We start from the raw sequence: 23428 nt of genomic DNA on the forward strand, positions 1-23428 counted from the left end.
TTCAGTTTATATCTCACTCAGCACCTGGGGCAGAGACACCCATGTGCCCTAGAGCCTTGAAAATTGCCAGTCTGCCCACCTGCCAGGGCCCTGTGGAACCTGGCTCACCCACACCGATGCCCAACCCAGCCAACCCTGCCACCTGCCTGTCTCTTGAGCTGCCACCCCATGGTGTGCCTGTCCCTGCTGTTGAAGACGTAGTTGAGGGACAATCTGGGATGGGGGGGAATCCAGTGGGTGTGTTCCGGGACAGCTGGCAAGAACCCGATCTCCTTGTGCCACACACACACACACACACACACACACTGCGGCCCTCCAGACTCTCGGGAGGGGGAGAGATCTGAGGCCCCCTCTGTTCTGGACAGCGCATCAGAGAGCTCCTCCTCACAGAGACCCTTCATCTGCTCCTCACAGACCCTTCTAGCTTGTTTCTAGAAAGGGAAACTGAGGCCAGAGGAGCAGGACCAGACTAGGGAGAGAATTTGCCAGGAGGACCGGCACAGCCTCTCCTACCTATCGGGCTGGGCTAGCTTACGGTACATCTGGCTTTGGCTGCCTCCTGTGGGTAAGCAGCAGTGGATGCTGGATCTCACTGGGAACTTCCTGTGTGCAGCTTCCTACATGGGTTTTAGGATGGCCCTCTTGCCCCAGTCCCTTGAATAGTCCAGGAAAGTGGGTGGGTGGAAGGGATGAGGTTATTAGCCTCCACTGAGCTATAAGGAGATTGAAACTGGATTTGCTTGCTCCTGGGCCTTGTGTGATCTACTCGAGCGTGTTCCCCACTCTGCTGCTGAGCACCATTCCTGGCCCAGTTGCGCTCCGGATCTAGGTCAGACCAACTTGACTTGCTGTTACAGACGATGCAGCCAGAGCATAGAGCACACTTTGTGGCCTCACGCCCTGGAGAAGTTTGAGTGGGGCGAGGGTGTGATCGTGAGCTAGGGTGGTGTGACTATTGCACAGCTGAGGGTGAAACGGGTGTGTGTGGGGGGGAACCAGGGCTGCCCCCCTGCTTGGGTCCTTTGAGGGCACAGTTAAGCACTGGTGGTAAGGCAGGGAGATTGCCAGGGAGTTTCAGGCAAGCCTGGGCTATATACAGCAAGACCTCGTCTCAGAACGCTTCTGTCCACCAACAGAGAGAGAAAAGACAAGAATAAAGAATGAAAGGAAGGCAGGAAGGACAACCACAGAGGTGGGGTGTGTGTGTGTGAGAGAGAACTGCTCAAGCTCCACCCACACTCAGCCCAGACACCACCCCTGGCTATACACTGGCAGCCAAGATCTGAAGGTTTAGCTTGGCTCTGGGCCTACTTTGGCCCCATCAACCCTGGGGACACCATGTGAGAGGACGCACTGCCCCACCCTGGATCTTCCGGTGTTTCTGGGACTCTGTTAGACCCCATGCTCCAGCTCCTGGGCTGTGTCTCTAGAGTCTGACCCCAGAGTTCCAGAGGCAGAAGACTTCTTCCGTTATGTCAAGGAAATTAAGCTCCTGAGTCATTTTAATGTCCAGAGTTAGATCTGTCCCCCGGGTCTCATCTTTACCCCCTTTACCCTATCCTACCTGCAGGCACACACATCGACACACCACCCTAACCGACCTGGTGGACGCCTTCCCCTGTCCTGACTGGATCTTCAGATAGTCAGAGAATGAAAGCCCAAGGCCTTGGAAGCCAGAGAGAGAGAGAGATCTGAAGGATTAGGCTCTGACCAGCAGTGTGCTTGGGGATCCCCGGCTGTCCAGGTCCTCCCTGTGAGGCCAAGGGAGGGTTGCCGGGTTCTGGACTGGCCCACCTACCATCTTGTCCGCATTCTGGATCCTCATCCTCCGCATCAGAGAGGTCTCCTTGGCCTTCAGCAGCAGGACGCAGCTCTGGATGAAGTCGCAGTAGGCGAACTTGCCGTTGTTCTTCAGGTCGTACTTGATGATGAGCTGCTGGCTCTCCTCCCTGCTGATGTCCAGCTTGAACTTGTCCACAAGCGCTGAGGACCAAGCAGCACAGTTGGTAGGGATGCATGCATTTCTTGCCCTCGCTTAGTGGCCAGCTGGCCCCACCCATAAGTACCCGCAGGTCCCCACCCCCATCCCGCCCCCCGGAGGCGGGGCCACGAACCCAGGAACTCAGCAGCAGAGATGGTGCCCTGCTTGTCCTTGTCTTTCTCCTTGCACTCCCTCAGCAGCTCCCGCCAGCAGCCCTGGATCTGTTTGCGGAGCCTGCTCTCGATGGGCTCGCAGTTCTGAAGGGGTGGAGTGCCCACTGGGGTCTGTGGGGAGAGGGACAGAAGCATTCTTTCAACTGGAGGGTCTCACGGGGACAGTCGTGGGGACCACGGAGAGGACTTGGGATCTTCAGGTCAGCTGCGATAAGCATACTTCCTCTAGTGGGCCATCTCAAGCTGACACATAATAATCGACTTTGGAAAGACGTAGTCATGTTTTAGAGGACAGTCCTTCTCCTTGCCCTTCCAGAACTCCCCACACTCCTTGGCTTGGGGTCCCTTCCACCCTCAAGGCCAGCCTTTCTCAGGAGTCTCTTCTTAACATTACACTCATTGCCCCTAGATTTCCTGTTTAAAGCCTTTGGGTGCTGCTGGTCATCCCTCTGCCCAGATCCTCACTGGCCAGCAGCCCTAATCCTCCTCAGTGTGGGGAGACTAGCAGGAGGTGGTTTCTAAGGTGCTTCTGACATGTTCGATGCCACCTCTGGCTTCCCTGTAGACCATAGTCACTGTCACTCTGACATCTGTGACAATATACCTCTGTCCATTTTGAGCTATAGCCAACACCCAAGTGCACACAGTAGGTATACAGGAGAGAGTGCTGTTGATTCGCTCTACAGTTCAGGGCTCTAGGTCAAACTGAGGACGGAGGCCCAAGAAGCCACCATAGGCCTCATCTGGCTCAGGTATAAGACCTGGGAAGACATTCATCTGGGAGGGTGATGCCCAAGCTCAGGGGGCTGTCCTTGTCAGAGCCAGGCTTCCTGACCCTCCCCAGCTCTTCCTCAAACTACCCTCCCTTGCTGGAAACTGACCCTAGAGCATCCCCCAGGCTCGTAAGCCCAGTTTCTCCATCACCTGCAGCCTGTCAGGAGAAACCCTGGGGCCCCTGTGTGCACGGAGCTGCCTGGAGGGGACACGGGGGGCACACGTCAGGATGGGCACTCACACAGGGGTGGCTCCGTGATTTCAACCCCACTCTGGAGTCCCGAGGAGGTGAGTAGAGGTTGGACCTGGTCCCTTGGGAGATCTCTGGGGCGCTGCTTCCCCGCTGGGCCACGGTCGATTCTCCAGAGTCGCCTGCGGCCATGGGTGGCGAGGGCACCCTGTCGATGCTCAACTTGCTGAGGAAGTCCTGGTACTTGAGCCTCCCCTTGGCATTGACAGGCAGCTCACTCCACAGTCTGTCAAACTAAGGGCAGCAAGTCAGGCCCCGCCCCCAAGGGAGTGTGAACCCAACCAGAGGCTCTTGGGAGTCTTGGGGAAGTGGGGTCAAAGGTGAGAGGAGGGGACTGCAGACCAGGGTTCATGCTAACTCAAGAAAGAAAGGAAAAGAAATCCATTTGGTCTCTCAGGATAGACGCCTCTGGAAGACTGGAAAAAAAAAAAAAAAAAAAAGGCAAGACAAGAGGATTATTCATGGCTTCCGCAGGACATTTTTTAATTGAATTGGGTCCTCAGTGAGCAGTTTAAGACCATTAAATCTTGTGATTAGTCACAGTGACCGAGCTGTGGTGCATAAAAACATTTTAGGGGAAAATGCAAATCAAACCAGGGCCCACCTCAGGGGCCCCAGGGGGAAGATGTGGCCTCACTTCTCAGCACACCTGAGTCACAGTGGCTCATGGGTGCCACCAGCCTTCACTCTAGAGGTAAGAAACATCCTTGCAAGAGGAGGAGGAGGCATTTGGAAAACTGGGGAAATGTTTATGGCTTTGCTGGTGGCCCCAGGATGCCACAGACCCTATCAAAACTACACACCATGGCATGGGGCCAGGTGACGAGAGGCCTCCCATGAGTGGCCTTTGATTACAGGGCCTTAGGGCTCTTGCCCCCCACCCAACAACAACAACAAAAAAATCCCCAGCTGACAGAGCTGGCTGTCAGCCTCCAGAGGGACAGAGGCCAGTAGGCTGGGGACAGTTTCCTTGTCATCTAGAGGCCTCTAGAAACTTAGTTTGTGCTCCTGTTTTTTTGTTTTTTTTTGTTTTTTCCACAGCAAATAACTTAGAGTGAGCAAGTCTTGGCCACACCAGCCTACTCTCGGGATCAGAAAGGTGGGTGCCTCTCTGGAATTGGAGTTAGGGCATCTTTAGGTCTGCAACACACACACACACACACACACACACACACACACACACACACACACACGCATGCGTTCAGGCAGGCAGCAGCTGCCATGTGGGGTATTTACAAACGGGGGCTTGCTCGTACCAAGCATTTTCCCAGAGGATGGTGTCTGGAGCTGGGAGGATTGCAAGTCATTGAGAAAATTAAAAACAACCCATGATGGGTAGGTAATAAGACTCCACACAGTTGATGAGCATGGAGGTGGACTAGCCCAGGGCTTCTCCAGCTCCAGCAAGCAGAATCCCTCAGGGAGTCTGCTAAGCCCTGCCCACGGAGTTCTGATTCAACTTCAGAACCTACAGGAAGATTGAAAAAAAAAAAAAAAAAAAAAGAGTATATTGAAAATGTACAAGATTCTGCCAAAAAGCAAATGAAGTGGGCTAGCTCCTACCCCAGAGACTAAAAGGTCCCCAGTGTTCCATCAAATAACCTCTGATTCACTCTAGGCTAGGCCTGGTCTCCAGACCCCACCAGCATCTTTTAGAAGCTGTGAGTCTCACAATGTCTGTCCATCTTGCCACCACACAGACACAGCCTCATCTGACAGCTGGGATGATCACTCTCCTGAACCGCTTGGCCTCAGGCCTCCCTTCTGTCTCCTAGCCCCGACTCTGCCATGGTGTTCTGAGGAACTCTCTCTGTCCTCGAAAAACCCACATCCTCAAGCTCCCGCTGATCCCAGCTCTGACTGAAGCTGCTCCTGAGGACAATGGGAGTCTCTGAACTCTCACAGCTCCTGTGTGGCAGGTGCAGAGGGGGCTGGCTCCTCTCTGTGCCTTTCAACGTGGCTACTATGTGTCCCAGGCTCTGGGTTCACCTCTCAGCATGGCTACTATGTCTTCCAGGCTCTGGTTTCTCCTCCCCATGTCTTCTGCTGCCATCTTTGGTCAACACATTCTTTCAATGCTGAGCCTGGGTTACTCCTAAGGTGGCATGACTGACTGTGATGCCCCTGGAATCTTATCTCCAAACACGGTTCTCTCTGCCCATCCTGCTTCCAGACCCTCCTTGAACCATCTGCATGCTCGCCTGCCATTCGTTCTCCTGTGTCCCTCACCTGACTCTCAGGTGCCCACTGCCACCTCTCCCTGCACTAAGCTCTCCTGCAAAGTTGACTTCATTACTAAATGGGACAATGGTGTAACAGCGCTCAGATAAACTCAGCCTAGCAATGGCTTTCAGAGAAACAAAATCACCACATATATGAAGGAGAAAATTACCACAGACAAGCCAAGGCTGACTGTACCTTCAGATAGATAGCGGAGATCAGTGGCCATAACTGATCATGTTTAAAATCAAGCACTGAAGACATGATTGACAGACAAGGAAAATAAAATTCCTTGAAATGAAAAATGTGATCATTGAAAACAATTCAAAGCAACCAATGTATAGATTAATGATAGGTCTGGGATGGCCAATGAGAGCACTAAGCAGTATGGAGGTGGGCTGGTGAAAGTCTATAACCTGGCAGCAGAGCCATCTGCAAAGTCTGACTGTGCAGTTGGGTCCCACAGAGCACCAACATGCAATCTGAAGAGCGGCAACAGAAACCAAAAGAGAGCCAAGAGAAAAGCTGTGAATTAGCAGTCACCTCGTCTTTGAAGAATTCACAATTTTTTAACCATAAAAATTATCTTTCTAAAAATGCTGAAATAAAGGCATGTTTACATAAAACTGAATTTATCCTTTGCAGATCACAATCAGAGGCCTCTGATGGAAGAGGTAAAGCAAGCAATACTGAGCAAACACCAATGAGCTCCGTGGACCCTGGGGGTTTAATGCATAGAGAAAAATCACAAGAAAAAGATAAAATACTAATAACAGTAACATGAAATCTCAGGAGCCCACCGAGTCACAGCAACTCAGTATCCTCATAAACCAGAGAACAAGGGAACCTGTTTTTAAAAATGGGAAAGCTTAAGGGTAACAGCTAGTTATTGACTAAGAAAGTATGTAACTTTTGAAGACTATGCTAGGACAGGTGTTTTTAAAAGCTCAATCCAAATTATGTCAAGAAACTACATTTTTCAAACATAAAGGAAATGAGCATGAGCGTGGTGGGAAGCTGGGTTCTGTTGATAACAGAAGTAAATGGAGACAACAGCAACAACAATAAATGTAAATGTGCCAAATACTCCATGTAAAAAGGCAGGGATCACTAGAGAAGGCATTTAAGATCTGTTTATATGTTGCCCATAAAGCCTGCATACAGAACAAAAATGTCAGCCATGTAAGAGATTTGAAGAAATTTGAATAGATATACCAAACAGACTCTAAATGAAAGAAAGGCCCAGAGGCCATGCTACTGTCACACTAAATTGACTTTAAGATTAAAACTATGTTTGCTTAGAACTTGATGCATCTAACACTGAGTTGCAAATATCCATCTCTCTCAGCTGTTGATGGACCAAGCTAACTGAGAGGATACTTTTAGCTGAGGCTAAAAGTAATAGCTGGTTTCAATCAGCAGGTGTAGAGTGCTTCATAATGCTCCATTCAAAACATACCGTCTAGTTACAAATGACACATTTATAAAGAATGACCACACATCCAATCTCAGATAATTCTAATAACTGATAGGATCCAGTACCATTCTCTGATTAAAATCACGTTCATTTGTAAGTTAATAACTCTTTAAAAACACATTCATTCAGGAACAAAAAAAAAAAAAATCCAAATTCACCCGTGTTTCTAAATCAAAGGACCAACGTGGGAATGAGAGACTAGGAGCTCCATTATAATTTCACAACTATGTATCAAAATTTGGATGCAGCTAAAGTAGTAATTAGACAGAAATGTACAGTTTTAAATGCCTATTATGGAAGGAAGAGCAGCTGAAATTCAAAGCCTGCATCCAACCTATGCCAAGGCAGAGAGAACAAGAGAGAGCAGCAATGCGGCAGAAGCCCAGCGAGCTGAAAGACGGTCCTCAGGAAAGATTAAGCGAGCAGGCAGGGCTGCTGTATGAGGCTGGGGGAACTGTGTGGAGTGTGGCCCAGCTGTGTGGTACACATGGCAAGAACCAACTGAGCAGAGGACCTGGGTGCCACGGTGGGTCAGTGTCTGCCAATCAGAGAACTGAAAAGTGGACAAGTTCCTGTAAAAAAAAACCGTAAGCCACCAAAACAGATAAGCCCAAGTAGCCCTGTAACTATCAGAGAAACCACACTGGCAAACTAAAGCCTTCCCTTATGGGCATTTTTACTTAGCTTTCAGGAAGCTGGGGGCCCAGTTCTGCCCAGGCCCCACTAACAAAACGAGAAAGTGCACAGCCCGAGACTCCACCTACACAGCTGCTGTGCTGTTGGTTCAAACAAGACATGGACAACACAAGAGGGTACAGTACTAGAGTCACAAACATTGACACACATTGTCACCAAAGTACCTCTCATGGAATCCAGCTTTGGTTGAGCTTTGTTTCCAAGTTTAAAGAGAAAGAGAGCGAGGCAGGGAGGCAAGGGGAGAAGACGGGGAGAGTGTACGTTTGTCCGTACACATGTGGGAGAAGTCGAATGAGAAAAGCTAGATGCCTATCTTGATATATGTATACATGTAGGGTAAGCATTCAGTACAACAGGTACCCACCCATGGTTGCTAAAAAAGCAGACCGAGAAGCGTTGGTCGGGAGCTCCTGACATTTGATACATGGACTCATCTCTAGAGAAAATACCTTTAACCTCAAGCATTCCTGTTCCATCAAGGCTAGAACAGGGAAAGCCACTGCCATGGCCCTGGTTAGCAGGACTGTGGGATCTGGGCACTGTTACACGTCAAGAAAACAAAACAAAACAAACAAAACAAAAAAAACAAGGGGCCTATAGGCTGAAAGGTCACCTGTCTGCTGCTCAGAACTGGCCCAAGGTATCAGTCATAGTTGGCAAGTCATAACAATGGCTGAATTTAGCAAAGTAGTTACGATGACAGCTAACAAAACCTAACTGAAGGCATGAAGTTACAAGCCTTTTCTTATAATCAAACCAAACAGGCGTTAAAGACACAGAAGATTCCCAACAGATAACAATAGAGCAGCATGAAATGGGGACGCTCACAAAAAGGGGGAGACACTGGTCAGTAGATAGGAGACTCAGTGCAACCCAATGAAGTGTGGCAGGTTCCCCTCCCCCACCCCTTGGAAACAAGGACTCATGAAACACGCACTGTCGGGGAACTTGTGGTGCTCCCCCTGCCTCAGTACTGGCCTTACAGGCATGCATCACCAGGACTTCCAGGGGAGCTGGTGTGATGACGCTGAAACACCAGCGAGCTGAGCTGGTTGCAGACACACCAGCCCAGAGACCCAGGTCATTTATAGCCTGGTGGAGTGAAGTAGAGTTAGAGCAGACCCCCATGGAAGAATGGCTGACAGACAGCGCTGATGCTGGAGATGAAGGAGGGCCACACAGCATGGAGGAGACCCACTTCACACAAGTGGACAAACAGGTGCTTCCTGTGTGGCAAGAATAGAAAGCAGAGCTCCAAAAACTTCAGGAGAGGATCAGCTGGTGTTCCCGTAACCCTTGGGCAAGGTGAGGATGGCTGAACCACAGCCCAGAGTGGAGCCAGGAATGAGCTGTAAATGCAGGGTCCACCCAACTGCAGGAGCATTGTAGAAAAGGGACACACACACACACACACACACACACACATACACACACACACACACGCACACATGCACACACACACACACATGCACACACGCACAGGCACATACATATAAAGTATGCACCCATTTGGGTGCACATACATGTGCATAAATATAGTTACATGCCTATGTGCATACCCTCTTGCATACTCATGCATATACACATATGCATGCACACGCATGTCTACACATATACAAAGTGTGCACCATACATGTGCATAAATATATTTACATACATATGTACATGCACACTCATGCATACACACATATGCATACATGATTCATGTCCAGCATCCCTCCAACATCTCCCCAACGTCACTATGGCTGCCTGGTCTTTTCTCCTGGTCCTTCCTGTTCCCTGGATGTCTCAGTCTGTTTTCCCCAAGCTCCACCTGCCCTTGGCACCCTCAGCCTGCCTCTTAAGTTCTTAGCCATGTGCTGTCTCTCGACCACTCTCGCCTTGCCCATCCTCCGGCCTCTGCCTTGTATGCCCACCTCTGCAGCTTCATGCGGACAGCCCACCTTGGACTTCCTTGGCCTGTTCTGCCCAGCACCAGATCCCACCTCTGCTGCCACTCACAGAACGCACAGCCACTTTCGCCGTTTACACTGTCATATGATGTGGGATTCTGCTTTGATACCCTCAGCACCTCTCCTGGTCCTGTCACTGGTCCACCCTGCTCCTTGCCCTTCTTCCCTCTACCTCCACACAGCAGCCAGAGTGCCACTGTTTGAAACCACTGATCAGGGCAACTGCAGAAGGGTAAGGACAGCCCTCTCACACCCCCTGTGTAAAGACAAAACTCTCCCAGTTGGCTCTCATCCTATAGGACAGGCTCCAGGCTTGGGCTCGTTACCCGATTACCACACCTCAAAGCACTGGGCATCTGTGAACGGCCAATCCCATTATAGCCTTTGCCATCCATGTCCCCACTGCTCCCAGATAACCCTAAATACTAGCCAGGACTTCATTTCAAAGCTACTTGCTCAGAGAGCCTTCCCAACCCTGCTGGTAACAAGCCTGCCTCCTACTCCCTGTCTGTACCCTCTTCCTGCCCTTAAAGAAACATATAGCACCATCATTGGCTAAGGCACTGTCTGTTTTGCTTAGTATGTTTACTGTCTAGACGTTCTCTAGGAATGCAGATCCTCTGGGGACGGGGTGGGGCTGCTTTACCCTCAGGCTGCTGGCAGCAACAGTCAATAAAACCTGCTGCTCCTGGTTTGGGGTACCCTTGCTCTGTTCCCATGGGCTTGCATCCTGTTATCAGGGAGACCACGCCCCCTGTGGATACCAGGCCATGCCCTCTCAGCTCCCACTGGCTCCTTCCCCACAGGCAGGAGCCTGCACTGCCTCATGAGCTCTGCTCCACGGGCCTCCATGTCCCTCCTCTGCTGGAATGATCAATCTTGACTGTCAACTTGGCAGGGTCTAGAATCACATAGGAGATGAGCCTCTCTACCTTTTTGTGTGGAGTTTTCTGGATAAGACTAATTAAGGGGGGAGACACACCTAAGTGTAAGCAGGACCATCCAAGGGGCTGCAGCCCTGGGCTGAATAAAAGGTAGGGAGTGACCAGCGGCCATCTCTCCTTGCTTCCTGGCTGTGCACACAACATGGCCAACTGCCTCCAGCCTCTGTTGCCATGTTACCCCTCCATGACAGACAGACCTCATCTTCAAACCGTGAGCCAAAAGGAACCAACCCTTCCTTCCCCATTTGTCAGGTATTATGTCACAGCGGCAGAGGAAAAATCCATCTGTTGACAGCAGTCCCATACCGGCATGTGTGCACGGGTGGGTTTGCTGGCTCTGTGCATTTGCTGCATATCAAGGTTGGTGGCTATGTACCCAGAAACCTGCTCAGAGGCCAAGGCTGGGGTCAGGGAACCAGGGATATGGGAACTGTGAGGATGGAGGGAGCTGGAAGGGCCAAGTGGGGCTAGGGAAAGCCTCCTGCTTAGAATCTGGAAGGAGGAGTAGGCAGCAAGAAATGCAGGGGCTTGGTCCTGGCAGGGGCAGAGAAGGCAGCTGGCTAGGAGAGAAGGGTGCCAGGAACACGGTGGGAAGCATACAGAGATGCCAACTGACTTTTCTGAGTCACATGGCTGGACAGGTACACAGCTGGATGGGAGTACAGCTGGACAGACCCACAGCTGGACAGGTGCAGATGCCTGAGTTATTTTATTATCTGCAAGCATCTTTCTCACTTGCTAGGGGTGTCTGTTTTGGGGCAGGGGCGGAAATCACAACATACTGAGAGGTCCTCCTTCGTGATAAGGCTGAATGTAGACTTTCCCTAACACCACAGACCTGCCTGTAAGGAGAGGCTGTGGTCTGTCACCTGAAACAACAGCCAGGCAGACCTAGCTCTGATGGTAGATAACTAGCAACCCATTTCACACAGAGCCCTGACAGCCCATCAGCTCAAACTCAGCACTGGAGCTGTCCTCCCCTCCCTGGGCACCTCCCCCTCTCCCTCTCTCTCTTGGAAGGTTGACTGTACCCACAGGTTCCCAAGCCCTGTCCCCTCCCCCGATCATGCAGCTCTGGAGAGCTGGATTCCTCTGACTGTGAGGTAAGATTTTATCACATGGGTGAGCCAGGTCGTGGAAACAAGATGGCGGTTAAGTGGTACTTGGTGCTCTCGAACCATCGCCAACATGACTGGCACAGCGTGCTGCCCCAGGGTACAACACAGAGAGGGAAATGGATGTCAATCGTTCCAGTGCCAGATGATTGCAGATGCAGGAGACTGGGAGCTGGGATTCATTTTAACAGCAAAAGGGCCATGAAGCTCACCCTGACTGACATGTTCACAGCTGTTACAACAACAGAGGCTTCTGTGAGTTTCAGTATGGTTGACAACAAACTAAGACCCCAGCAGGGCATGCAAGCTCACACAGGCATCCCAGCAGTGGGGAGGCAGAAGAAGCTCAACCCCCAACCCAAGTCCAAAGTCTGTTTTCTCTACAAAGCAAGTTCCAGGTTATTAAGGGCTATCTAGGGATAAGCTTATGGATGAGGGAGAAAGAAAGGGAAAGGGGGAGAAAGGGGAGGGTGAAGGAAGAGAACGGAGGAGGAAAAGAAAGGGGGAGGGGGAAATTACCTTTAAACATTAAGAAAAAAGTGCAGTGGAGAACTGTCTGCCCTGACACCTGCTTGGGGTGAGTGGTCACCCTCTTACCTGCTCATCTGTCAGGATCTGTATGTGGCGGGTGCAGATGGACCTGAACTCATCTCTGGAAACCGTGTTGCTTTTCAGGGTGTCGAAGTTCTCAAACTCCTGGACAATCGTGTGGTAGTGAGAAGCTATGGCCTTCTGCACTCGTGCCATGATGTCTCTGTGGGCTGTTTCTTTGGGGGACGTGGGGGGCGGGGCCTTGGGCATGTTCTCTGCCCACTCGTCAGCAGTCTGAAGAGAACAGAATGAAAACTGATCAGCTGGGTGAACAGGAGACACCCCTTGTCTCTGGGTGCAGGGAGGCAACGCTTAATGGGAAAGAGAGGAGAACAGATGTGTCATGATTTCTAACAACAGGTCAGTTCAGCTGTGTGGAAGTCCAGGCTTACTTGCCAGGAAACTGGTCCCCAGGGTGGCACTCTGACCTTGGAAGATGGGCTGAGAAGCCCAAGGGAGCTTATGCACCATAAACTCACTCCTGTTCCCTCTTGATGGCTGTTTCTCTGGGTTCATTTAACACATCCAAGGGCTGGGGGACTTGGCTGGGTTAGCAAAAGGACTGCCCAGAAAGCTTGGCTGTGAGTGTAGCTGTCCAGGGTGCTGGGGAGCCCAGCATTGATGTACAACCCGGGCCAGGATCAGGGATTTCCTGAAGGGAGGCAAAGGCTCATTATAATTACAAGCAAGTGAAGGGCTTGCAGTTGGGGCCCCCCCAGGAGGACTGAACCCTACGTTCAGTGTCTGGCACTTCACTATGGGGATAAATGGACTGGAGTGGCAAGCCAGGAGCAGTCACCCACAAAACTTCATCAAAGGGGCTGGGAAAACAGGCAGCGACTCTCAGTTTATTTGTGTATGTGTGTGTGTATGGGGGGGGGGGGTTGACCAGGTCAGGTCTCTGGGGAGACTGGGCACCATGCTTCAGCCAGGCTTGGGAGACTCAAAGGGTGAAAGTGTGTGTTAGTAAAGGTTTTAGCCTCCTGCAAGGAAGGAAACAGCTTTGACGGGTACCTCTTTGCTGAGTGTGCCAAACCTCCTGAAGCTATCTAGGCCTGGGGGCAGAAGGTGATGCTCTGCTGGCAAAGGAGACCTGGCCAGTGATAGCCAAAGGGCAAGAGAATCTGATCCTGGCCCTGACCCTGGCCCTGCTGTATCTTGATGACGGTCTTATCATGATCCTTGCTTTGACACTGGATCTTACTGTGGATACCGGTACAGTGCTAGGCAATCAGCAGACTGACAATACACACTCCCAGCTACTATTCCAACTTGGTCACACTTTAAGTAACCCAGCAGCAATGCCTGCACTCCGTCGCTGTCAGGCGGCACCTTTTATGAAATTAGCAAACCCCGACAGCAACTGGGAGTGTGCCAGGAAGCACAGACCACGCACCTCCACTCAGACCCCAGCCCCGACCACCCATGGGTACCAGAGTCGGCTGCATGTCCACTTTTGAGTCTGGAAAGTAAATGGGCATCATTCTCTGGACTGGGGATAGTTGAGGTGGAATTGCTGGTGCATCTCATGCACTTCTGAACTCATGAAGTGTGAGTCCCAGGGGCTCGGCATCCCCTAGCTCCCCTGCCCTTCCATGGGGTGGGGGGTGGGGGTCAGGACCTATAGAGCAGAGGGCGGAGCCCTGCCTCTAAGCCCAAAAGCACACTTGAAACACTGTGATAGCTCAGTATGGGAGAAAGGCAGGCCCGGGGCTAGCCTCGACTGCACTCCTCCTCTGCTGGGCTGGGAGGCCCCTCAAGAAAGGCTTGCCCATGGTTTTCCTGTCTCCTCCTTTACTGAAGGGGAATAAACTGACCCAGCTGTGAGGTGATGGTCATGAATTAATGACCCTGTGCAGTTGCTTCTCTCCTTCTACCTTTGCAAGGATTTCAGTGACTGAACTCGGGTCTCCAGGCTTGAGTGGCATCGTTGACCGCTGTCAGTCTTAAATAGTAAGGCTTCATTTCCTTATTTTGTGATCCATCTATGTAGCCCAGGCTCGCCTCATTCAGTGTCCCCATGCTTCAAGCTTTCCCGGGATGGGGTGCCAAATTTATACCTCCATGCCTCGCCTACTATACCCATTTTTTTACAAAACCTGCTTCTTGAGATAAGAAAATGGAGAATAGCGTGCCAGAGACATCGCTGCTGTTAGATAGACAGATGGACTAGAAAGTCTCCAAGTGATTTAGGCAAGTGGTCCAATTTGAACAGAAACCGCAAGAGCAATACCTGTCCCTGAGAGGCACTAGCTGTGACAAGTTACAAGCCGAAGTGAGGAGCGTTCCACATTACTCACTGATGACAGGCTACTGAACCCAGGGGTGAGAGATCCTGAGAGAAACTGAGCTGCCTGAGAGAAACCCACATTTATGGCAACTGGGATGAGAAGAGAGCGAGGCCATGTTCCTGATCAAGAGAGTCGGGATTCAAGCCACAAGCCCCTTTCAAGTTCCAAAAAATAAGCCCTCTCTGGGGCCTGGGGAGAGAGAACAGAGAGACGGCTCAGTGGGTAAAGCACCTGCCACAGAGGCACGAGGACCTGAACTAGATCCCCAGGTCTCACCCTAAGAGGAGGGAAGGATGGTGTGCCCCTACAATCCCAGAATGGGGGAAATGGGGATGGGGCACCCCTGGGGTTCATGGGTCAGCCAGCATAGCATAGCATAGCATAGACTAATGGATTCTCAGGCCAGTGAGAGATCCTATCTCCAACAAGGTGGATGGCTCCTGAGGAATAATGGCTGAGGTTGTACACACAGTCTCCCTCTCTCCCTCCCCTCTTCGTCTCCCTACACACCTTCACTGGATATATGGGGGATGGGAATCAATAGACATTTTGACAATTATATCAATGACCAAAATAGACACTGTCATCGCTTCTCGGCCTTTTGGCTAAGGTCACGTAAAAAATACATTGTCATGCACTTTTAGAGAAGGCGTTGACACAAGAGAATGAAGCTGGCTGTACCTGTGACCTAATGAGAGTCACAGAGCTTGGCTGAGACTCGCCTGCCCTGTGTTGGCAGGCATTGGCTTTGCCCACTGTGATGGAGCATCAGCCCCTTCCATTGGAGCCTTTGATCAAGAGGCCTGTTTGCCTAGACAGCGCTACAGACAGCAGTGCAGCTGCCTTAGGTAGCCGGCCCCAGTGAGGGGCAGAGCTCAAACAAAGCCCATCAGTTACATCAAAGATAACCCTTTCCCCCTGAGCATCAAAGTGTGACCCTCTATGGCTTCTGCCTCAGCTCGTGGGAGCTCTGTGCCGACTGTTTGCTGACTTCCATCCACAGACAGCTCAAGCCCTGGTCTTACCTCACTCTGATAGTCCGCCCTCCCGAGCCCATGTTCAGGCAAGCTCCTCTGAGCAGGCTCTTTGCCAAAAGCATCGGCCTGATCAAGGCCAGACCCTTATGAGCCCCAGGGCAAGAGGCCAGCTTCTCAACGGGCCCTGCATCCTGTGACCTCGTCCACCATGTTCCAGCTGAGGGCTCCTGCTGGCCCTTGGAACACCAGGGCTACAGCACTGTCCCGGGAAACTGCGCATCTTGTCTCTATTTCTCCTCCAGTCTGTGGCATCTTGGAGCCTCATCCACCTGTCCTCTCTCTCATCAGATTCCTGTCACACTTCTCTCTGATGCTCTCTCCACTCCCTTTTGCTCTCTCACTCTGACAGATGGACTTCCCAGAGAGCAAGGGTCCCTTGTCCTCTGTCTCCCAGGGAAAGGGCTCCCCAGGAATTAGGGGAGTTACTGTGGGCACAGGGAAACCAAGAAACAAGCAGCAGATACACAGTGATGCCTGCATTGCCAGTGGCATAAAGAGGGGGTGGGGTGGGATTCTGCCTGCTCTGGTGGTGGTCGGAGATTGACTATCAGGAGGCAAGGAAATGGAAAGGCAGCAAGACTCTACTTTAGCCAACTGGGAACTCTGAGCATCTCCACGCTAGCGAGAAGTAACTTAACCAAACCAGAAAGCATCCCTGTGGATCCTCTTTAGAAGACAAAAGAGAGAAAATTAACAAGATACATAAAGTGTTGGCAATAATGAGTAACCTTTCATGCATGGTTAGGGGCAACGTGCTATTTCTATAGATGCTAGATGGTTCCAAGCAAACACTTAGCAAGAGAGCATCTATAATGCAGGAGAATGAATGGAAAGGGACCCCCAGATAGCTGCCTAAGGGGTGGTCACACATGTGCACAACTGTGAGCACCATCATCCACAAATGTCCTACATGCCTACAGTCTGAGCAGCTGCGCCAAGGCAGGGCGCTGGCCAGACTCATGTCTCAGATGTTGACCCAGATCCCCTGCTGTCTATCTCTGTAGCTCCATCCAGAAAGCAGCAGTCAGAGTGACCAGTCCCAGCCCCAGGAGTGGGTGCTACACCTGCCTGGGCCATCCTCCCAGGGCAAACACACAGTGGGCCTCCACTCTGGGACAGGCAGTCACCTGCTGATCTCTATGACACACCCACTTCACACGGGGACCCAGGTAGGGAATGGCTCTCCATGCTCTGCTCATATGGAACTTAGTGTCTTGGGGGAGAGGCCACGTTCCCTAGGTAAGGGGGAGGACCCACAGGAAGAGACATGGCCCTACTGACACACTGTCGTGCAGGCACAGAGTGGGAAGAGTGATACATTCTAACCTAACCATGTACCAGCATTACCAGCATGTCCCTCCCACAGTCAGCCAGACAACGGGACACTGTAACAGTGACATCATCCCCTCTTACCAGAAAGTTAGGGGTGGAAGGAGGAGAGGGAGGACCTCAAATGCTGTCCAAGATGACACCCAGGGACTGAGTTGGCAGAAAGGGAGATGGGACCCCTGGCTGACGCAGTAACTGCTCACTCCAGCTAGAGATGTGTTTGTCTGTGTACCACACTTATGTGTACAGTTCCGTGGAGGTCACTCAGAAAGCCCAGAGAAAGCAAGGCCACTGAAAATCCCGCCAGCAGGGACCGCTGCTGTCACCACCTCTAAAGCAGTGGCACGAAGGTCCTCAGGTCAATGCCACCCAGAGATCCCATGCAACCGGGGGGGGGGGGCAGAGCCAGGCTTCCGTGGGCTTTGTGCAGAGCCTGCTGGGCTCTGGCCTTCTGGCTCCCCTGCCTCAGCTCAGCCCCCAGCAGCCTCACTGAGCGCCCATAGGCGCCAAGAAAGAACAGATGGCTCCCAGTCTGACGCTTTTGTGCCCCCATCTGAATGGGGAAAACTGTGCTTTTTTTTTTCTTATAACTAAGAGGAATGTTCTTTCTAATCGGAGAAGACACCAGCATCGGCTTCAGGTGCGGACGCACCTTCCACCAGCAGTCAGATTTATAGCAAAGGTGCCTGGAAATGGGAATCACGGGGTATGGGGACAAAGAGGTGTGTGTGTGTGTGTCCTCAGGGCACACTTGGGAAAGAACAGCCCAGTTCCTGGTGACCTTTATACTACTGAAGCACCTATGGTACCGGTGGTGGTGGTAGCCCTGCCCTAGAGCAAGCAGACTCAGACAAAGTGGTTTAGAGAGGTCCGTTCCAGTATTGGCTTAGAATCCCATTGGTGTACAAATCTGTTATGAAGGTCAGAGCTAGCTCATCCAGCCATGCTTCGCAGAACCGGCCCTGCTGTCAGGACTCAGAGACAATCTACATCTTCACCCACAGTGCCCCGGGGTGAGGAGCCTCTGAAAAACCTCACCCACCAGAACTCAGCAGGTAGCAAGAGGCTTCTAATTAGAAACAGCACCGGGCTCGGCACTTCCTTCTAGAGAAAGTTATAATTAGTTCCAAAAAATTGAAAAATTGCTTCATTCGATCAAATATTTTGATTAGCGGGAAAATTAATTGTACCGAGCCTTCATTTATATTTACAGTGGGTAAATGAATCTAAAATGAATCTAAAAATAATAGCGGCGAAATTGCCTGTCGGGGGGGGGAAGCATTGAAAACTTAGATGAAAATGGAGTCTGGGCTCTGGGAGGAAGATGCTCATACTCACCTGTGATGCCCGCTCAACACACAGAGGCGGAGGCAGGAAAGGGGATGCTCATGGCCCAGGGAAGACTCCTGGACAGGTGTCAAGACCTAGACGGCATGACATCACCACCCTAGGCGCCACCCCAAGTTTCCTGGTGGTGTGGACTGGGAAGTATCCCCGCAGGCTCCTGTGTCTGAACATTTGGTCTCCAGCTTGGGAGACTTTTGGGGGGAGGCGATAGGAAGTGGGGCCTAGCTGGAAGAAGTATGTCACTGGCCTTCAGATTCCTAGTCCAGGTTCTTGTCCCCTTCTCTGCTTCCTGGTCCTTGAAGATGTGAGCAAGTTGCCCTTGGCATGGAGCTGTGCACAGCCTGCTGCCTCCCACCGTTCCTCCTCCACCATGGCGGGCCGCAGCCCTTCACATTGTGAGGCAAAATAAATATTTCCTCCTAAGGTTGCTGATTACAGCTGTACACGGAGAGGAGAATTCCTGGCTTCCACATCTCTGGGCAGGCCCCAGATTCAACCAAGCACCCATCGGTGCTTGCTGAGACCCAGTAAGCTGCTGGCCTTGCTGCCTTCACAGAGGGCAGGCTAGACCCAGTATAGTCTCTGAAATGCTTCCACCATCCTGAACGGCTGGGGCTTTCTGATTTACAGAGCCACGGGGCTGGGTTCTGAAAGGTGGGATTTATGGTGTCCCTCGGCTTCCCCTGCCAGTGACAGATCTCACAGTCGTCCCACTCTAGACATACAGTAGGCTTGCATGATGACTCCTCCCACAGCCAAGCAGAGCACAAGAGCTTCCTTGGGAGAAGAGTCAGGAACTCACAAATACTACAGAGCGGTTGCCAGGTACTGTCCTAGGGCTGTGACTGAGAGGGCCAAAACCTCTTGCCCCGACATTCAGAGATGCCCACAGGGTGGGAACAGAGCCTGTGGCCTCGCCTACAGGGCCTGCTGGCTGCCTCTCCCATTCTCCTTACTCCCTTCCCAGCCTTGGGACTACACAAAGTGCTCCTCCAGCATCTCTCCCCCTATGGGTCAGAAAACCACTCCTGCCCGGGTCCTAACTCTCTTCCCCACTCCCCTGTCTCCTAGCTCTCCAGCTCACTTCAGGCACTTCAGGGGTGGGCACTTACACAGAATCCTCCCAGACCCATGTAAATTCCCATCTCACAAATCCTTCTAGGGTGTGAAATTGACAAAGTTCCGAGAACCAAAGCTGCTCCTTTGGCTCTTTAATGACTCAATAAACTCAGGGGCGAAGTCACTTATAAAAATGCTAATATAAGCTGGGCGAGGTGGCGCACGCCTTTAATCCCAGCACTTGGGAGGCAGAGGCAGGCGGATTTCTGAGTTCAAGGCCAGCCTGGTCTACAAAGTGAATTCCAGGACAGCTGGGGCTATACAGAGAAACCCTGACTCGAAAAACAAAAACAAAAACAAAAACAAAAAATGCTAATATAAATTCCTCTACTCAAATAAATTCCACACCACATCATTGCCAAACATTCAGCACAAACTCAAATAGGTTAGACTATAAATAATAATGCAGTTATTTGGTGTTGGCTGGGCCGGGGATCCTGCAAAGCCCTGTCAACCACAGGGCAAGGAATTGAAGTCCTAAGGGCAGACAGTGACACAGCTCTTACTTTGCCAGGGGGGTAAGGCAAGGATCTAAGTCCCCAGGCTGTGGGATCCTAATCCCAGCCCTGGATAGCTAGTTTTGGGGGATGCCACAGCTCTCTGAACCTTGGTTTTCTCCCCCGAAAGATGGTGCTGATATAATGTGCCCACCGCATGCAGGGCTATGGAGAGGACCAGCAAAGAGCATTCGTGGGAATGCCTGGGATATGACTGGCTCGTAGCACCTGCCTGACGTCCTCCTGTCTGGTGACATCTGATTGTAGTAACAAGAAGATGACTGTGGCTGGCCAGACAGAATCACTCTGTGGGCAAGTTGTTCTTTCTTCTTAGTATCTTAGTGCAGTCCAAACTCAGGGTTCCATGGGAGTGACCATGTCCAATTCACCCAGTGGGATCCTCTGACTGCATCCCCTTGTCTACCGCATACCTGGACCCCAAGATGCCCAGTTTGCTGGATGAGGAACTACGGAGTACTCCTCAGCAGAAAGAGGGGGGTGGGAACCATTGCATCACAGCCATTCTCTGCAGGACATCCTTGACTCAGCCGCCCTAGGGTTGGTTCCTGGTATGGTCAGCTGCCAGTGCCACCACTGAACTGAACCCATCTCTGCTACTCAGGAGATCCAAAACTACACTGAGCAGGCAAGGTAATGCTCAGTCTCCCACATAAAGCACTTGGGTGTGGAAAGCTTTTCCGGAGCTGAGAGGTAGCTTGGCTGAGGAGGGACACTTCTCCTTTCTATTGGATGCTGGAGAGGTCAATCCCCAATGGTGAGGGACACTAGAGTCACCTTCCCCTTCATGGGCCCATTGACCTCTGCAACCATGGGGCTGGCCTTCCTGTGGGAGTGGGCTGTGCATGGGAAGTGCCTCAGGCCTGGCTCGCAGGTGGGCTCCTGGGCCTCCCCACAGTGGGACTCCAGCCTTGGGTGGGCTCTTCTGCCCTGACCCCTGCTCTTGCGAAGCACTAACTTACACGGGAGACTCTGGAAGCAGGAGCAGCCTAGAGAAGAGTAGCCACAGTGTGGAGCCAGGACCCAGGATGCTTCTCCTGAGGGAAGGGCTTCGTCCCATGTCCCTGCACAACGGCCACAAGGTGTGAGATCATAAACGTGCCTGAGAAGGGACATTGAGGTTCAGTGAGCACGAGCACTGGGTGGAGCAGATGACCATCTTCATTCTCTCGGTACACTTGAGGTCCCTACTGAGGGCATGAGGACAGTTCTAGAGCCCAAGAATCAAGTAGCCTTGGCTGGGGGTAATCTCTGCCGAGTCCCTCCGCGAGGAAGATGCTGGCTTCTTTAATTACACTTCAGTAATCTCTTTTTAATTACTTGTCTCCCCTGTGTCCCTGGAGGGAGAGGATGCCTGGTGTCCCCTTAATGAGCTGAAGTGACTTTACCCAGCCCTACTTCTGACTTCCCTTCCCTCCTGGTGATTAAGCTGTCGCAGGCTGAGTGACAAAAGCCTATTCTCCCCCAGTTCCCCCGTCACATGGAATGGGGAGTCCCTAGCCGTTCTCTGTGGCCCAGAGCCAGGTGTCTACGCTCTGGAAAGAATTCAAGAGCCATTGGGTGGTCTCTGTGTCCCTGCTTCCTGCCCTGGTTGGTGAGTAAAGAGGACAAACTGAACACCCACATGGCACCTTTGCTGTGTCCCCCTTCACAGGGGGCCTCGTGGCGCTTTAAAACCTGTGGTTCCTGACTCTGCTTGTCAGCCTGGTAAACGACAATCTCTTGGTTTACCTGGACTTAGGTGGGTATCTCTCAGCTTAGGGGTCTTCAGAGCCCTGGGAGATATGCAGGACTGGGGTGCGGCTACCTCTCTGGTGTGCCCTCGTAGACCAGTCTCACTGTGGTACAGTCACTCCCTGATGAAGGAAGGTTTACAGAGGGTAGGAGCAGCTGCCTTTGTGGCCTTGGCTCTTCCCAGTGTTCCCCTGATGAGCACTTTTAACATCACTCCATTGGCCATTCTTCTAGAACCTTCACAGGGTGTTGGGCAAAGTGTGTCTAGAGAGAAGGTTGGCTCTTGTAGAATGGTTCGCAAACTGTGGGTCAAAACCCCTTCAGAGGTCAAATATCAGATATCCTGCATATCAGATATTTAAATTATGATTCGTTCTACTGGCAAGATTACAATTATGAAGTAGCAACAAAATAAGTTTATGGTAGGGTGTCACCAAAGCATGAGGAATAGCATTAAATGGTTGCAGCATTATGGAAGTTGAGAATCACTGCTGTATCAGCTAAGGTGAGGGGCCTCCAAGTGCCTCAGTTAGAGGCCTAGTGGCATTTGCCCCCTGCTGAGTCCTGTGTGGGGACATAATGGCACCCAAGATGGGACACTGCAAATCCCCCCACCCTAAGCGGCCCTCCCCCAGGTATGGGCTCTTCCTCTTCTCTTTTGCTGTACAGCCTGAGCAGACCTGGACAATTCCACTTTTCCATCGAGTTACTCAAGAACTGTAGGACCCTAAGCCTGGCAGAGCCATGACAGCCTTCCCTTCAGGGCTTGCCTTCTCCCGCACACCACTGACTCTACGCTGACATGCTCTTCCATCCGACTGTGTGCCTTGACCACTCCTATCTCTGGGAAGGTCCCTCCCCTCTGAGCCTCCTTCTCACACAAGCCTGCACCCAGCTTCCTACTTGTTTTGCAGTAGTATACCCTAGCATCAGACACGTGACATAGGCCTTGTTCCCTGTCCCCTAAGCTGGAGCAGGCACTTGGGAAGGCAGGGAGTATACACTAAGTTTTTTTTATGACTTCCTGTAACTTTATCTCCAGGAGATCCAACACCTCTAACCTCTCTGGTCAGTATGTATACAGACACCCCAGGCACATACAAATCCTCTAGCAGACCTCAAACCCTGTTGCAGAGAGTCTGGCTGGAAAAGCTCGTGGAGAGGGGTTGGAGAGAAGCCATATTGCTAAGCAGAGGAACAGTCTGAACTCTTCCCTTCAGAGCTATGAGTTCAGGCTAAATAGTGTATGATGAATACAGGTGTTCCCTGGAGCCATATGCACTGTCTACATCCAATCACCTTCAACAATGATGATTTCAGATGATGTAATATAATACGCGGAATTGTTTTTAAAAATATCTTACGGGGAGCTGCTCTCGAGATTGATAAAGATATACCTGTGCCCGTTTCTGGCTCCAGACATCTGGGCAGCATCCCCGCCAGAGGAGAAGTGTCTGCCTGGGAGTGCTCTCACTGCCTGAGCTGGTAAGGGAGCCATCTTTGCTCCGGTGCGCACAGGCTCCGGTCATTGCTGGGGAGAGGGCAGACTGCAGAAGGGACACAGCTTCTGGGACAGACCCCGTTTCTGGCTCCAGACATCGGGGCACCAGAGGAGAGGTGTCTGCCCGGGAGCACTCTCACTGCCTGAGCTGGTAAGGGAGCCATCTTTGCTCCGGTTCACCCAGGCTCTAGTCTACACTGGTAAGAGTGTGGACTACAGAAGCTACACAGCTTTGGGACAGACAGAAGCAATCTAACTTCTGGGACAGACCCTGTTTCAGACATCTGGGCACCTTCCCACCAGAGGAAAGGTGGCTACCCGGGAAGGCTCTGTCTGCCACAGAAGGTGAGAGAGACATATTGTGTCCAGGGTCCCTCGGAGT

At 51.6% G+C, this 23428-nt stretch overlaps 1 protein-coding gene across 1 annotated transcript in view; it reads right to left on the reverse strand.

The window, feature by feature from the left end:
- Window positions 1-23428, reverse strand: part of Efcab6 (EF-hand calcium binding domain 6) — a 190055-nt gene that overhangs the window by 2597 nt on the left and 164030 nt on the right. Inside the window, exons 27-30 of the mRNA XM_021217148.2 lie at window positions 12180-12407; window positions 3170-3412; window positions 2115-2265; window positions 1799-1983 (exon numbers count right to left, since the gene is read on the reverse strand). Of these exons, the coding sequence (XP_021072807.2) occupies window positions 1799-1983; window positions 2115-2265; window positions 3170-3412; window positions 12180-12407 (807 nt within the window). The remainder of the gene's footprint in view (window positions 1-1798; window positions 1984-2114; window positions 2266-3169; window positions 3413-12179; window positions 12408-23428) is intronic.

Source organism: Mus pahari, chromosome 17 (genome assembly GCF_900095145.1).
Source record: "Mus pahari chromosome 17, PAHARI_EIJ_v1.1, whole genome shotgun sequence".
NCBI lineage: Eukaryota > Metazoa > Chordata > Mammalia > Rodentia > Muridae > Mus > Mus pahari.